This window comes from Ooceraea biroi, chromosome 12 (assembly GCF_003672135.1).
Source record: "Ooceraea biroi isolate clonal line C1 chromosome 12, Obir_v5.4, whole genome shotgun sequence".
Taxonomy (NCBI): domain Eukaryota; kingdom Metazoa; phylum Arthropoda; class Insecta; order Hymenoptera; family Formicidae; genus Ooceraea; species Ooceraea biroi.
This window is the reverse complement of record NC_039517.1, coordinates 10051313-10066040: the sequence shown is the minus strand read 5'-3', so window position 1 is coordinate 10066040 and position 14728 is coordinate 10051313. Positions and strand designations below refer to the sequence as shown.

At 32.3% G+C, this 14728-nt stretch overlaps 1 protein-coding gene across 3 annotated transcripts; it reads right to left on the bottom strand.

The window, feature by feature from the left end:
• Nucleotides 1-1333: 1333 nt before the first annotated feature.
• Nucleotides 1334-13615, bottom strand: LOC105287267 (cytochrome P450 4C1). Of its 3 annotated transcripts, none has more exons than XM_026974102.1 (14): nt 13296-13615; nt 10799-10920; nt 10375-10612; nt 10022-10131; nt 9696-9786; nt 9056-9241; nt 3727-3823; nt 3423-3525; nt 3148-3238; nt 2950-3056; nt 2620-2688; nt 2251-2419; nt 1668-1847; nt 1334-1600 (listed from the first exon to the last, which is right to left on the bottom strand). In XM_026974102.1, exons 3-14 carry the CDS (start codon nt 10532-10534, stop codon nt 1425-1427), a joined length of 1539 nt encoding a protein of 512 aa, XP_026829903.1. In that variant the 5' UTR covers nt 10535-10612; nt 10799-10920; nt 13296-13615; the 3' UTR covers nt 1334-1424. The 3 variants fall into 3 exon arrangements, with proteins under 3 accessions (XP_026829903.1, XP_026829905.1, XP_026829904.1); XM_026974104.1 differs by lacking the exon at nt 10799-10920 and having other exon boundaries at nt 13296-13323; nt 13416-13615; XM_026974103.1 differs by lacking the exon at nt 10799-10920.
• Between the last annotated feature and the right edge of the window lie 1113 nt (nt 13616-14728).

Here is a 14728-nt window from a genome sequence, read left to right as displayed (position 1 = left end):
GTATTATGTTCACTTTATGTTGAAATACAGTCATTATACAGGGTGTTTCACTCAAAGGTTTAAACCTTCCGCCCACAGGTAGATCTGGTCACATTAAATAAAAAAGTCCTATACCATTTTGCAATTTATCACGTAAATTTCGAGTTATTAATAAAAGATATTGAGCGAATCAGTACGCGCGAGCCAGAGCGAGGCGGGTAAGCGGGTATAACAGGGCTTGCCGCTCGCGCGACGCGATGGCCGCGAGTATCGGATTACAGCGGCAAGCGGCGAAAGACGATACGACGCGTGGACGATAATTTCTCCGCGTCTCATTCACGCGCGCGAGTTACCGAGGAAGTATTGTCACGCATTTTTTGTTCTGATATACGTACAAGTGTTATTTATTAATAAATAAAACTTGTGTGTACATCAGAAAAAATATGATTAATATTAATTAATATTATTAATAATATTATTAATTAATATTTTGGTACTATCTTTTCCACACCACTTTGCAGTAGATAGTATGGCACGTTTTCTTTTATAGTGGTTTCCCCAAATAGACCTAATCCACTCCAATAAACTAATGTAAGAATTGTTCGAAGTGCCGTCCTCCTTCTCGATATACAGATTTCGGCTCTTCGGCCGGGCATGGCGCACCGTGCAACGCGCAATATTACACGAAGAGCCGAAATCTGTATACGAGAAGGAGGACGGCACTTCGAACAATTCTTACATTAGTTTATTGGAGTGGATTAGGCCTATTTGGGGAAACAACTATAAAAGAAAACGCGCCATGCTATCTACTGCAAAGTGGTGTGGAAAAGATAGTACCAAAATATTAATTAATAATAGTATTAATAATATTAATTAATATTAATCATATTTTTTCTGATGTACACACAAGTTTTATTTATTAATAAATAACACTTGTACGTATATCAGAACAAAAAATGCGTGACAATACTTCCTCGGTAACTCGCGCGCGTGAATGAGACGCGGAGAAATTATCGTCCACGCGTCGTATCGTCTTTCGCCGCTTGCCGCTGTAATCCGATACTCGCGGCCATCGCGTCGCGCGAGCGGCAAGCCCTGTTATACCCGCTTACCCGCCTCGCTCTGGCTCGCGCGTACTGATTCGCTCAATATCTTTTATTAATAACTCGAAATTTACGTGATAAATTGCAAAATGGTATAGGACTTTTTTATTTAATGTGACCAGATCTACCTGTGGGCGGAAGTTTTAAACCTTTGAGTGAAACACCCTGTATATCTTTCGTACACAGAAGACTGAAGTACCCGAGTGATTTATTTGCCCCGTTCAACACACCATCAAATATGTATCCCGTCATAATGATAAAGTAATGCAATAATGCTCGTTTAATAAATTCGTCATTTCTCATCATGTATAAGGATTTCACACCGATATAAATTGTATTCCCTTATAACACCTGAGCATCTTCGATTGGGACGAATTTTACGCGCATCGGTTGTTTCGGGTGAATAATTATATCCATTAAAAATCGAACGTCTTTCAAGTGATCGATGGGCTCCAAGTAAAAGTTGTGCACCAAGATACCAATTACAGTTTTCAGCTCCATCATGGCGAATCGTTGACCTGTTATGAGTAAATGCGTTATAATCTGCTTCGTACGCAATAAGAGTATTACGATCTTGTAGAATACCTATGCAGTTCCGCGAACCAGCGCTAAACGGTATATAAGCGAAAGGATGACGCTCTTGTACATGCTCTGGCAAAAATCTATCTGGATCGAATACCTCTGGATTTGGCCAGAAATCAGGATTTTTGTGAAGATGTATAATGTCAATAACCACGTCTGCTCCAGCAGGCACCAGATATGATTCTGAAAATAGCATAATAGAGCAAGATTATAGATTATACTAATTCCAGCAATTATTAATTAAAAAGCAATCCAGATAGTGCAGAGTATAAAATGTTTATCTATTAATTATTATCTACGCAAATAAAAAACATAGCCTATTAAATTAAATGTATAACTTGATCAATCATGTGTTGATGAATTTATTATACATCAAAGAATCTTAATTTTGATAAATTTTCAGTACACTAACGATATACTTAGGAGTGTTATGCGACGAACAATAAAAGCACCGACAACTTTTTATAGATCAACGTCGAGAATTTCCATTATTACATGAAACACTTGATTTCTATATCGTACATCTTATTTTCTTTGCTTATGATACGAAAAATGTATAATGTATGATTTTTAATTAACTGCTCACGTAGCATTACGTCTTCCTGTAACTTTCGTGTTATCAAATAAACGCTAGGATACAATCTCATCGTTTCCTTCAAACACCTCTCTAGATAGGGCAGATTCTGTAATGCTGTCATAGTAAGTTTTCCTCCGTTTTCGTCCATTACATCATTGACTTCATTTCTAACACGATCCTACAGTCATAAAACAGATTTTAGTACATTCGAGTTTAGATCATTTAACTATATTCATGTAATTAAGAATTAAAATAAAAATGCGCGGTATGTACGCTATTCTAGACCTAAAACAAATTCACTTAACTGTGAAAGTGAAGGAAACGATTGAATTTAACTAATTGTGTTTATTCTAAGTCAATACTTCATTATAAAAATACCTGCACATCCTTATGTTCGGCTAACAGTAATATAGCGAAGGTCAGAGCCGCTGATACGGTATCATGACCCTATAAAAAAATCATGTTTTTTCATTCATTTGTTATAACTTATCATGTTATAGTCATATACTTCGATGATAAAAACAGAAATAAGTAATTTATCAGATTAATTCGAAACCCGCGTGTATTACACATCTGTATAAACATACATAAAACTATGTCTCATGCTGTCAAATACTCATTTCCTTAGAAAATAGTAACTGCTTTTTAATTTTTAAAAGAATACGATGCAAAAAGTTCTGTATGAAGTTCTCTAAACAAAGCGTTTACTTCAAACACGAATGTGTCAACTTCTTCTCTGATGTCCGAATCGCTCAGTTGGTTATTATTGGACGCTGCTATCATGAGATCCAACATGGCAAGACGCTTCTTTCGGCCTTAAACAAATAAAACAAAAGGAAGGGGCTCACATCAAAAATTCTATTAATATAATAACGGAAGTATTGCGTTTATTCTGTATATACGTACTCCCTATCATATCATTATCTTCTATCTCATTTTCAAAATTTAGATATCGTCCTCCCGTCGATTCATGATATTGTTTCCTTTCCGCAATAATCTATAACAAGTGATCTGTTGTAAAAATATGCGTTTGTTATCCATCATTCGTTAGAAGCTTATCGGCGACATTGAATTATACATTCAAATATATGTACATGTTAATTGTATAAATTTTTTAAATCTTGCTGGAAATAATTGTGTAATTTACTCAAACCACAATTTTATGTAATAATAGTACTCACTTTTTCCGTAAAACCGTGTAATATTTTCAAACATTTAACTTGTTCTTTATATTTTGATGAGAACCAGAATATTATATCGCTATGATACCACAGATGTATATATCTATGTACGTAAAATGTGATCATGAGAAATATATATGAAATACATGTAAAAAGAAATATATAAACTTATGGTATAAGTGTTTCATTACTATTATAACACTAACAGTTTCCTTTCGCTTTGCTATAATTTTTACGTATGGAGGGGGGGTATTTAGAATAAATTTGTTTTCTATTATAAGTTTACTATTAATTCCACAATTACTTGTAAATTAATATTTCAGTGAGATCATAGATTGTCTTGTGGTAGCGTTCTTGTTCAGCTACGTCCATGTTTCGCAAAGAAGTGCCCATAGAAGTCTCTGCAAATTTATGAGTTAAAATTATGAGTTTTTCAAATTAATTCATCAATTTAATACAGTCGTGGACAAAAGTAAGTGGACAGGTTTAATTATTAATAAAAAGTCAGTGTAATTTAACAAATAATTTTAATAAATTAGACCTTTATGGAATTATGAAATTAACAAAGATTAAATTAATGAAACCCACTAAAAAAACCTTACAAAGGTGAAGAAATACGCCAAGTACATAAAAAGTCCCAACTTGTATACAACAAAAAGTTTAACAAAATATTTATTATAAAACTCAAAACTAAATATAAAATCAATTGTTAACTAATCAAGTACTTAGAAGCAATTCAGTTTGAGTATTTTATCTAAATATTTCTCATGCATACTCTCTTATCGCATGACGACATTAAAGTATTTGGCGTGCCCGGGTCGCATTGGACATGTCTTACAAAATTCTTATAAATTGGAGTAACAGTATCTTGCTTTGTACTGTATTTTGTATCTTGATTTTCAATAATGACTCACCAATCTTTTTAGTTGGAAATATTAAAATAAACACATTTACAGTTGTACAGACTAGCAAAGTGATTATAAATATCTCTTTTCATTACTTAGTCGATACAAATAAGTTATCGAGTTAAATGTCTTGGTTCGCCAGGAATTGAAATGCAACAGTGCATGAGCAATAAAAATTGCCAGTTCGGTCAAAGTTTAAGAATCACTGTTACAAATAAGTTACATGTAAAGTACAGATTATAGGTAGGACAGGTTTGTATATTTTAATGTGACCCGGGCACGCCAAGTACTTTAATGTCGTCATGCGATAAGAGGGTATGCATGAGAAATATTTAGATAAAATGCTCAAACTGAATTGCTTCTAACAAGGGAAGGTTTTTAGGTGTTACACTCGGATTTCAAAAATTTTTTGCATGCAGGTAGGGAGGTTCCCAAATAGAAAAAAAAAAGTAGCGGCCCAAATGCATATTTGCGCGCTACGAGCGCAATTTTCGATGTTAGGTTAATTACTCAAAAATGCTATTTCCAATCGAATTCTTTACATTTTTTATTTCACCTAATGCACATTTATATTGCTTTGAATAATTTTGTGTGTGTGTTTAGAAAATACGAGCGTCTAATGTAATCTCGTGCCGCGCGAGCACAGTGCGTATAAAAGGCCCATTGCTCAAAAATGGTATTTGCATCGTAACTTTTTTAATTTTTTACTGCAACTGCCAATGCACACAATTTGGAATAATTGTACATTGCGCAAATCGTAGTTTGCTCTTTCTGCGTGATTTATTGTATGCGACTTTAAATAGATTTGATCAGAATCCATAACGAGGACATAAAAGATTTGGTCAAGGGAGGTTTTTAATTCCTTCAGTTTTAATTTTGGTTTTGATTTCTTTTTCAAGCGTTGTGCATTAGGCGAAATAAAAAATGTAAAGAATTCGATTGGAAATAGCATTTTTGAGTAATTAACCTAACATCGAAAATTGCGCACATAGCGCGCACATATGCATTTGGGCCGCTACTTTTATAATTTTTCTTCTATTTGGGGACCTCCCTACCTGCATGCAAAAACTTTTTGAAATCCGAGTGTAACACCTAGAAACCTTTCCTTGTAAGTACTTGATTAGTTAACAATTGATTTTATATTTAGTTTTGATTTTTATAATAAATATTTTGTTAAATTTTTTGTTGTATACAAGTTGGGACTTTTTATGTACAATCGGTAGCTTGCATCCACATTATATTATAAAAGTGCTGTTAGATTTTTAAATAAGGCTATAGTTCCTGAGATATTTTAATCGAAAGTTTGTGTGACGTGAAATTCCGGATAAAGCTATGCGGTAGTGCTCGACGTTTATGCAATGAATTTGGCAACGCTCGACGTATATGCAGTGATGCTCATTGCTCGGAACCTTATTTTTTATGTGCTTGTCGTCGCGACGCTACCGCGTCGCTTGATAAATAGCAATATTTTTTATAACTAACCTATTCGAATTTTTAACATTTAATCCAAAGTACACAAAAGTTTAGATGGACAAAATTAAGTGGACACTTTATAAATATTTGCAAAACCAGCAATTAATATTTGGTATTGTAGCCTCTTGCTTTAATTACTGCTTCTAATCGTCGTGGCATACTTTCCACAAGTTTCTGGAGATAATCTTGATCAATGTGAAACTTTGATTGTAATTCGGTTAAAAAGACTGTTTTATTATGGCGTTTTTTGCATCCAATAAGCTCCATAAATTTTCTATGGGATTAAAGGGGATGCTGGAGTTGCTAGTGACCTATTTTTTCACTATAGCGATGGTGATTGCAGTTTCGAAAATTCTCTTTATTGCTTGTGCAGAGTAAAAAATCCTTTTCCACAAATGAAGTATAGATAGAAAGAAAGCCCGATTTACAGGACTTCATATTCAAAATGGAAAAAAGTTAAAAACTTGCATTTGTCTTTTCTAACTTTTTTCCATTTTGAATATAAAGTCCTGTAGAGCGGGCTTTCTTTCTATCTATACTTCATTTGTGGAAAAGGATTTTTTATTCTACACAAGCAATAAAGAGAATTTTCGAAACTGCAATTACCATCGCTATAGTGAAAAAATAGTTCACTAGCAACTCCAGCATCCCCTTAAGATCTGCACTTTGTGGAGGCAATTCGAGGACTTCTATTCCACAGTTTTCAAAAAATTGTTTTGTTTTTGTTGCGGTGTATGTTTAGGATCATTGTCCTGTTGTAGCATCCATCCCTCATCGAGCTCCACTTTTAGAACTGACTCTTCCAAGTTTTCATTTAAAATATCAATATATTTATCTGCAGTCATTATCCTCTCTATAGGTGCTAAATTTCCAACTCCATGCCAAGAAAAACAACCTCATACCATTATGGAGCCTCCTCCATATTTGACGGTCGTTAACACGTATTGCTTTTTCAGAGCTTCATTCAGTTTCCTCCACACGCGTGTTCTCTTTTTTTTTATTCAGTAACTCATATTTGCTCTCGTCACTCCATATAACCCTTTTCCAAAATGATATTGGCTTATTAACGTACTTTTTCGCAGAAGCTAAATGTTTCTTTTTATGCACTTTATTAATGTGCGGCTTGCGTCTAGCTAAACAACTTTTTAAATTCGCTTCTTTTAATCTTCGTCTCACGGTTCTTGAAGATACATTTAATTTCAAAGTTTCAACAATATTTCGTGATGTTGTCGATGGATTTCGTTGAGCTTCTCTCACAATTCATCTGTCATCGTATGCATTTGTGCTACGTTTTCGCCCTCGACCGACTAAATTTTCGACAGTGTCATGTTGTAAATACTTCTTGTAAATTTTATGTACTACACTTTTAGAAACTTTATGTTACGGGTGAGATCTGGGTGATCAAATTAGTACACTGGATTTAAAAGAAACTCGAGGTGTTTAATATAAACTCTTATCGTCATTACAATCTTGTAGCTCTTTTCTTGAGAACGGTCTAGAACACAAAATCACGTAATGGCAGACAAACATAAAACAAAAAGAAAATATGATGTTTCACTCGCGCTCCCTCTGTCGGATCACAATCTCATATCACTTTATATTTTTCAGCAATTTTGCAATAACTCAGTCCATTTTTATACTCTGAAACAATTAGGTTTTGCAGATGATAGGAAAAGTCTTCTCATTTCTTACACATGTTGATTTCACCTTACAAATCTTACTTATACGACAGTTCAATGTCTACTGAAGATGCAGTAACATAGCACATTGCAAAGGATCAACGTTTGTTTACATTCTTTTTATCTAATATAGAATTTCCTATCTGTCCACTTAAGTTTGTCCACCAAACCTTTTATGTAATTTTTATTAAATGTTAAAGAGTCTAATCTTTTATTTATTATAAAAGATATTGCTATTTATTTCACTAACTTACTATTTCTTAATTTCATAATTCCATAAAGTTCTAATTTATTAAAATTATTTGTTAAATTACACTGACTTTTTATTAATAATTAAATCTGTCCACTTAATTTTGTTCGCGACTGTATATATTAAATGTTATTAATAATATTAAAGTCCAGTGCTGTTTACACATGATAAAACACTAACGCTTCCTTGAAAACTTTCTTAAGAAAATTCTTTTCCTTGATATAATTAGAGCAAGGCAGACCCTTTTCTTTCTTTTTCTAGAATTATATTTTCTAGAATTATTTTCTAGAATTATATGTATTAGGTAAAAGTTCAGAACAGGGGACCACTCTCCAATGACCTTGACCTTGACATATGTTGTCAAGGTCACCCTCCTGAGTGACCTTCAAGACGTTTTAGCCGTCGCTCGTTGTTCGTTAAAAAGTTATTAACAAAATAAGTTTAGTGGTTTTGTATGGATTTCCGACTTTTCATACGAAGTAAGGACTTGAATTTGACATATATTACAATGGTCACTTTCCCGAGTAGCACGCAGAAGGTTTCACCCGTCGCTTGTTGTTTGTTAAAAAGTTATTAACAAAAGAAGAACAAAGTAAGAAAGAAAAATAATAAATATTTCAGATTCATATATTTTATTCAGCAATATTATTATTAACAGGATAACTTTGCAGAAACTCAACCTAACCTAACCTAACTTAATCTAACCTAATCCGATTCTATTTTCCGAAACTGGAGCCCAGAACACATACGCTTCGCTCCTCCCCCGCCAAGGATAGGTTAGGTTAGGTTAGGTTAGGTTAAAGCAGAGAATACTTTGAATTTAACTGTTTGTGCTTTTGGTTAAAGTGAAGAATACTTTGTACTTATATTAAAAGAACCTATTCTATATATTAACAATTCACTGGTTTAAATGACTTTCCTTTCTTCGTTCATATACATATTCGTCGTTTATATCTTTCAATATTCAAAATAACTACTATATTTTCGAAATTTCTTTTGTTAATAACTTTTTCATAAACAACGATCGACGAATTAAATCTAGGGCGGGTTATTCGGGAAGGTGACCTTTGTAATATATGTCAATAGCATGTTCTTGCTTCACGTGGACAGCTAAAAATTCGTGCGAAATCATTAAACTTTTCTTGTTTATAACTTTTTAACGAACAACGAGCGACGGCTAAAACCTCTTGAAGATCACTCAGGAGGGTGACCTTGACAACATATGTCAAGGTCAAGGTCATTGGAGGGTGGTCCCCTTTTCTGAACTTTTACCTTATAGTATACTATAGAATAATTATTCTGTGTCTATAATTATTTAGTTTTTACCACATATTATATTCAAAGTATGGTAGCTAATAAAAGACCGTAAATCCTGAACAGTTGAATTTTCCATATCTTTCAATGAGTTTGTCATACGATTGCTTTCCTCGACCATAGTATCAAAAAATTGTTTTATTATATTAAAATGGAATGCAGGCGTTAGTATCTTTCTCCTTTCTTGCCATTTTGCTCCTGAAATAAAAATTAGATGACATTTTAAATCACGATATTTATATCGTGATGTACAATAACAAGTTTATCCAATTATTAAAGTTTATTATTATTAAAAGGTGCATGTTTCATAACTCCTTATCTCCTCGTTAATGGCATATAATTTGATTTTAGCTGAGTCGAAAAGTCCTGTACTATTTTGCGAATTTCCTAACAATAACCGAGTTATTAAACGATTATTTAACCGAATGAGAGCGCGGCTCGTGCAGCGAGCCGCACTAACGCGCGTACTGATTCGCTAATCTTCTTTTATTAATAACTCGAACTTTTATGTGGTTGATACAGAACTTTTTAATTCAATTTGACGAGATCTACCTGTGGACGAAAGATTTTTCGCCTTGTGTGAGACACCCTGTATTATTTATACATATAGTTATAGTACATCCGAAAAATAGTTTTAAGTCTATTGCTATACCTTTACTAACGAGGAGACCGTCTCTTAACCATGGACGAAGAAATTTGTACACGATACCTTTCGTGTTATATTTTGTACTGCTCAGTATCGTCTAAAACCAGAACCCATTAGATAATGATTTTCATGAAACAGGCGAGATTCAAATAGTAAAATATAGGGCAAGACCTCTGCAATAAGGTCTTTATTAAATTTGTACTTTAGCAAAAATCGTTCATTAAGGATCGTTCGTACAGTTCTTATTCATGATCATTGATACGAAAAATGGTTTCGGTATCCGAAAGATTTTATATAATAAACAACATCAATCTAGAATTTATTTGCTCTACCTGGATGTCGTGCGGATTCAGAATGACGACCCAACCGATGATGAAGTACCAACCTTTATAAATTGCACGATACATATTAGCGCGTAACGCAATAATGTCCCATATAGCTTCTAGAATATTAAGAATACAAACTTTGGAAATCGAAAATAATAAACGCAAGCATATGATTTTAGTGCTTAAGTGTACGTAAATTCAGAAACTTATGGAATGGAGTTCAGCTTCTGAGAGGCTGAATTCAAAAAGTACTGTTACTGCCAAAACATTGGATAAATACGTCCTTTTAAATACCTATCTATGTTACACTGATAAATAATTTGTTGTCAGATTAAAAATGTACAGAAACTTTTACTTGCCTTGTGAAGGATTAAGTAGTACTTCGAAAATATCACCGAAAATTGGCAACATTCGTGGTCCCGGAATACGATTGAGAAGATACCTGAATCTTGCAAGATGAATAACGTAATAATATAAAAATGCAGTAACAGCACATGATAGTAGTACGCCAACAATCATCGTTTACTGAATAATGTCAAATGGTGTCAAACTTCGTTTCGTCTTCCTTGATTCTTTCAGGTATTAATTATGTAATATCTGTAACATGTTGTCAGTAGTTATGTCTTCCGAATTTAAGTGTTGTAATAGTGTCGAAAAGTCTTACGTATTATACATTATGTTACCTAACATTAGCTCTTAAAATATCTCTCTCCTTTCTCATCAAATAAAAATGTGACAATGAAATTATAGAGATTGAAGAGACAAATATTGTGATCAACAAACCTTTTCTTTGGAGATAATTCTTGTTAAGATTTCATAATGTCATCGATTTTATAAATTGTATTATATACTTTTGCCATTTTATTATCCAACTAGTAAAATAGCCTGTCTACGCCAGGTAGTCCCTGGACCGAAATTAAAGATTTCAAGAATTTTCCCATTACCTGGAGGTGAACCCCTATCACCATGCGAAATTTGGTGTTTCTAGCATGTCGGGAAGTACCCGATCAATTCAACGACAGATTTTATACATATAGATTCCAAGTTAGATTCTTCGAATATTGAGATGGTTAAAACAATTTTAACTAATACCTGTTATCCTTTAAATTTTATTAAATAACATAAATAGTAGACTCAAGTCTGTTAAGCACAATGATAATGTAAACAGGAATTTCAACAGACAATTGGATAAGAATTATATAACTATACCTTACATTAAAGGCCTGAGTAATAGCATTCGGAAAGTTTTAAATCATGCTAGCAGTGATTACATTTACACAGTTCCAAAGAGGCTTAATAGTATCATTACACTTGGTAAGAATAAGTTACGCGACGATCAGCATACAGGAGTAGTATATAAAATTGATTGTTTGAACTGCGACGCATGTTACACAGGACAAACTAAGGGACATCTTGAAACTCGCATCAAGGAACATAAATCTGACATTTTGGAAAAAAAGAAATTGTCTCTCTATAGTGAGTAAGCATAGGTTAAATAACGATCATAATTTTAATTGTGATAATACAAGTAGTTTGCACCATGAACAGCATAGAAGAAAGAGGGAAATCGCCGAGATGTGTTTTATTAAGAGACATTCTAAAGCGATTAACCTACAGAATGACACAGATAACTTTCCTTTTATTTACAACACTATTTTGTAGAGATGTCAGGTATTTGTTTTAAAGAGTTCAGTCTTTGTCAGAGCGTCTTGCGTTATGTATCTCTAACATAAGATGTATTCTCACCGTTATGTAGACTCAGTTATTTTCAGCCAGTAAGCGACTTTTGTTAATATTTTGTTGTGTAATTGTTTTTTGCATTCCTTGTTTTAAATTCTTGACAATTATTTTTAGAAAATAACTGTTTATTTGACACTTGAAAAGGACCCGACTTTGGGTCGAAACGTCGCGTCGTGTAGCCGTTAATTTAATAAATTGCTAGTTTTTGGTCGAAAGAGGAGAGGAGACGTAGTTATATACTTTTGTTAGCTGAGATCAAAATAAATTCACTGTTCCATAATAATATGAACTTTAAATGACTCGAAATTAAAACATTTCTTGAAAATATCGTATAAATATTTTCGACTACACATGCCTGATAAGTTTATTAGAGGGTGAAAATGACGATTGTTTATGTGCACACATTTTTGTAATCAAACAGTCTTGAGAAAAATGAAAAAGCTGTTTTACATCTGCTTTTCTTGTTTTAACATGACTATAGGCTTTATTTTTTAATGTTCTCGATAAAAAATAGTCGAGGTATATAGTAACCGTCCGACTATGGAATATTTCTACTTCGCCCTATTCATCGCGTACGCTTTTTCATCTCAACGCTTCGCAGTGACTCTAAATATCTTTAGTTTAGTGCTTTAGATATCAAATGTACAAAATTGTTAGATATTTCTAGAAATTTGAATAGGAGCATAGCAGGTATGCAGATGTGCTCTGTCCATAGGGGCGGAAATTATTATATTTTTCTGCAATAGGATGCAACAGTCTAAATTTACATAACAGATTACATTGATATCATGTGAGTAAAGAGATTTATACACGCTGTGATAAAAAATTGTTGATATCACTGTTGTTATTGCAAAACATGACACTGGACTTTGTTTTTCAACGAGCTCGATGAATTTTTTTATGTTTATGATTGAAATATCTACTAAGTTGTTGTGAACATATTATCAATCTTCTAAAATGTATAATGTATAATGTAATCAATTGCGAAAACAATAACGATGTAGTTAGTTATAACGATATAATGATATAACTTATTATGAATATCTGAATAATATAAATATAAAATATCGTATCATCTTCATTATCTGCAAAATACATTTATTATGCATTTGTACTTGAAATGTCGTACTATATTTGTCCCAAAGTTTTGACTTAAAGTCATTTGAAAATTCATTTTATCAGTTTAGTGTCATTGAATTTTTTCTTGATTTCAGCTAACATATAATGGACATATTCCTATAGAGAATATATTTTAAAATAGACGAAAAGGGTATTTATACTCTGACAATTATAATTTGATCATAAAAAAGGTGAAGAAGTGTAAACAAAACTTCAGCCTTTTATTCATTGAAATAAGCCATTGTCAAAATATTTTATATGCTACTTTAATTTAGAAACTGCAACATAAGTTTTGGATAATTGAATGTATAGTACAAATATGCAGTATAATAAACACGATATATAAGACTAAATCAAGCTAATTTAATGTAAAATAGAATTATAATAAATATACAGACGCAAATATATATGGCAAACTTACATAGATTTTAAGTATCCCAACTTGTCTTCTTGAGAAACATAAAAAGTAATTCGTGAAATATCTGTTTTAATACTTTCTATTGTTCAAGAAATATAACGATGCATACTAATACTATCTTACTTTTTGGAACCGCACTATATGATAATTTCGACAATGAATCAGTTATTATTCTTATCAGTGACAAATTGTTTTAAAACAGTCGCCGCGAGGAACACGTACGATATATTGCACTGCTGCCGCATTACTGACGCAGACAGATGAAACCTTATGACTTATATACGTAATCGACAATATTATCTACGGCTTAGTAATTTTGCGTCCATCTTATCTCAACAGGCTTAGATTGTTGAAATAATATAATAATATACAAAAATAAGCATGGATTTTGCTTTTCTGATATCTATCTCTTTATGTTTGTTTTATTTATGTTTTAAATCCGCAAAATGAAATAACTCACACATTAATATATTCCATAATAATAAAATGTTCATAATACTTAGATTGCGATTTGATACATGCAAAAAATATGCGCCATTGATCAATAAAGCAAGGTAATCATGCCCGACTATTCAACGGATTAAGTGGAAAAATCTTTACATATTCTATTATTAAATAGTCCAGTAATCTTTCCTGTCTTATATGAATTTTTTATGCGTTTGCTGTTCAAGCAGTCCATGACATTAAAGAAGGAAGAGCGTATTAAATTTGACTTGCTATTACTATCAAATTATTGTCGTCTTATACAATTAATTTATAATAGTTGTTTTAAAAAAGAGTTTATTTATACATAGAAATCCTTTTAATCCATTTTAATGCTGCATTTTTCTCGATACATTATATTTTTGTAGTGCAGTAAGTGGAAATAATAACCACTGCTAGGTAATACAAAGTAAAAGAGAAAGGAGAGCACATTAGTACCCACCTGTTAAGAGCCAAATTATATTTTTTCTTGTACTTAGGTATGTATCTATATAATTTCATAGTTACATAAGTACGTATATAGCTTTATGCAATGGAATATCTGCTTCAACAAAGATTTTGTTTGTTTTGGAAATGTTTATTGATTTTTTTACCTTTTTTCGAGACATACTGCAAAGGATAATCATTTTTTCAGAAACGATTACGTGTTTTGTAAAAACACTAGCAACACAGGCGCACGATATTTTATTTTGAAATATTAATAATGTTTTTGGATAATAATATTCATCTATTATTTATTATATAATAAATAACATAAATCCTATTCTAAAAAAGGCGTTAAAGGTGTTATTTATTTCATCGTGTTTCATCAATACAAATTTGGCAGAATTGACAGCTGCCGTTTTCACGTTCCTAAGAAATAATAAATAAAATTGTCAATACAATCGCAGGCGCGCGCTATTTTATTTTATTTTTCACGATAAAATAAATAACACAAATTTATCAATATAACC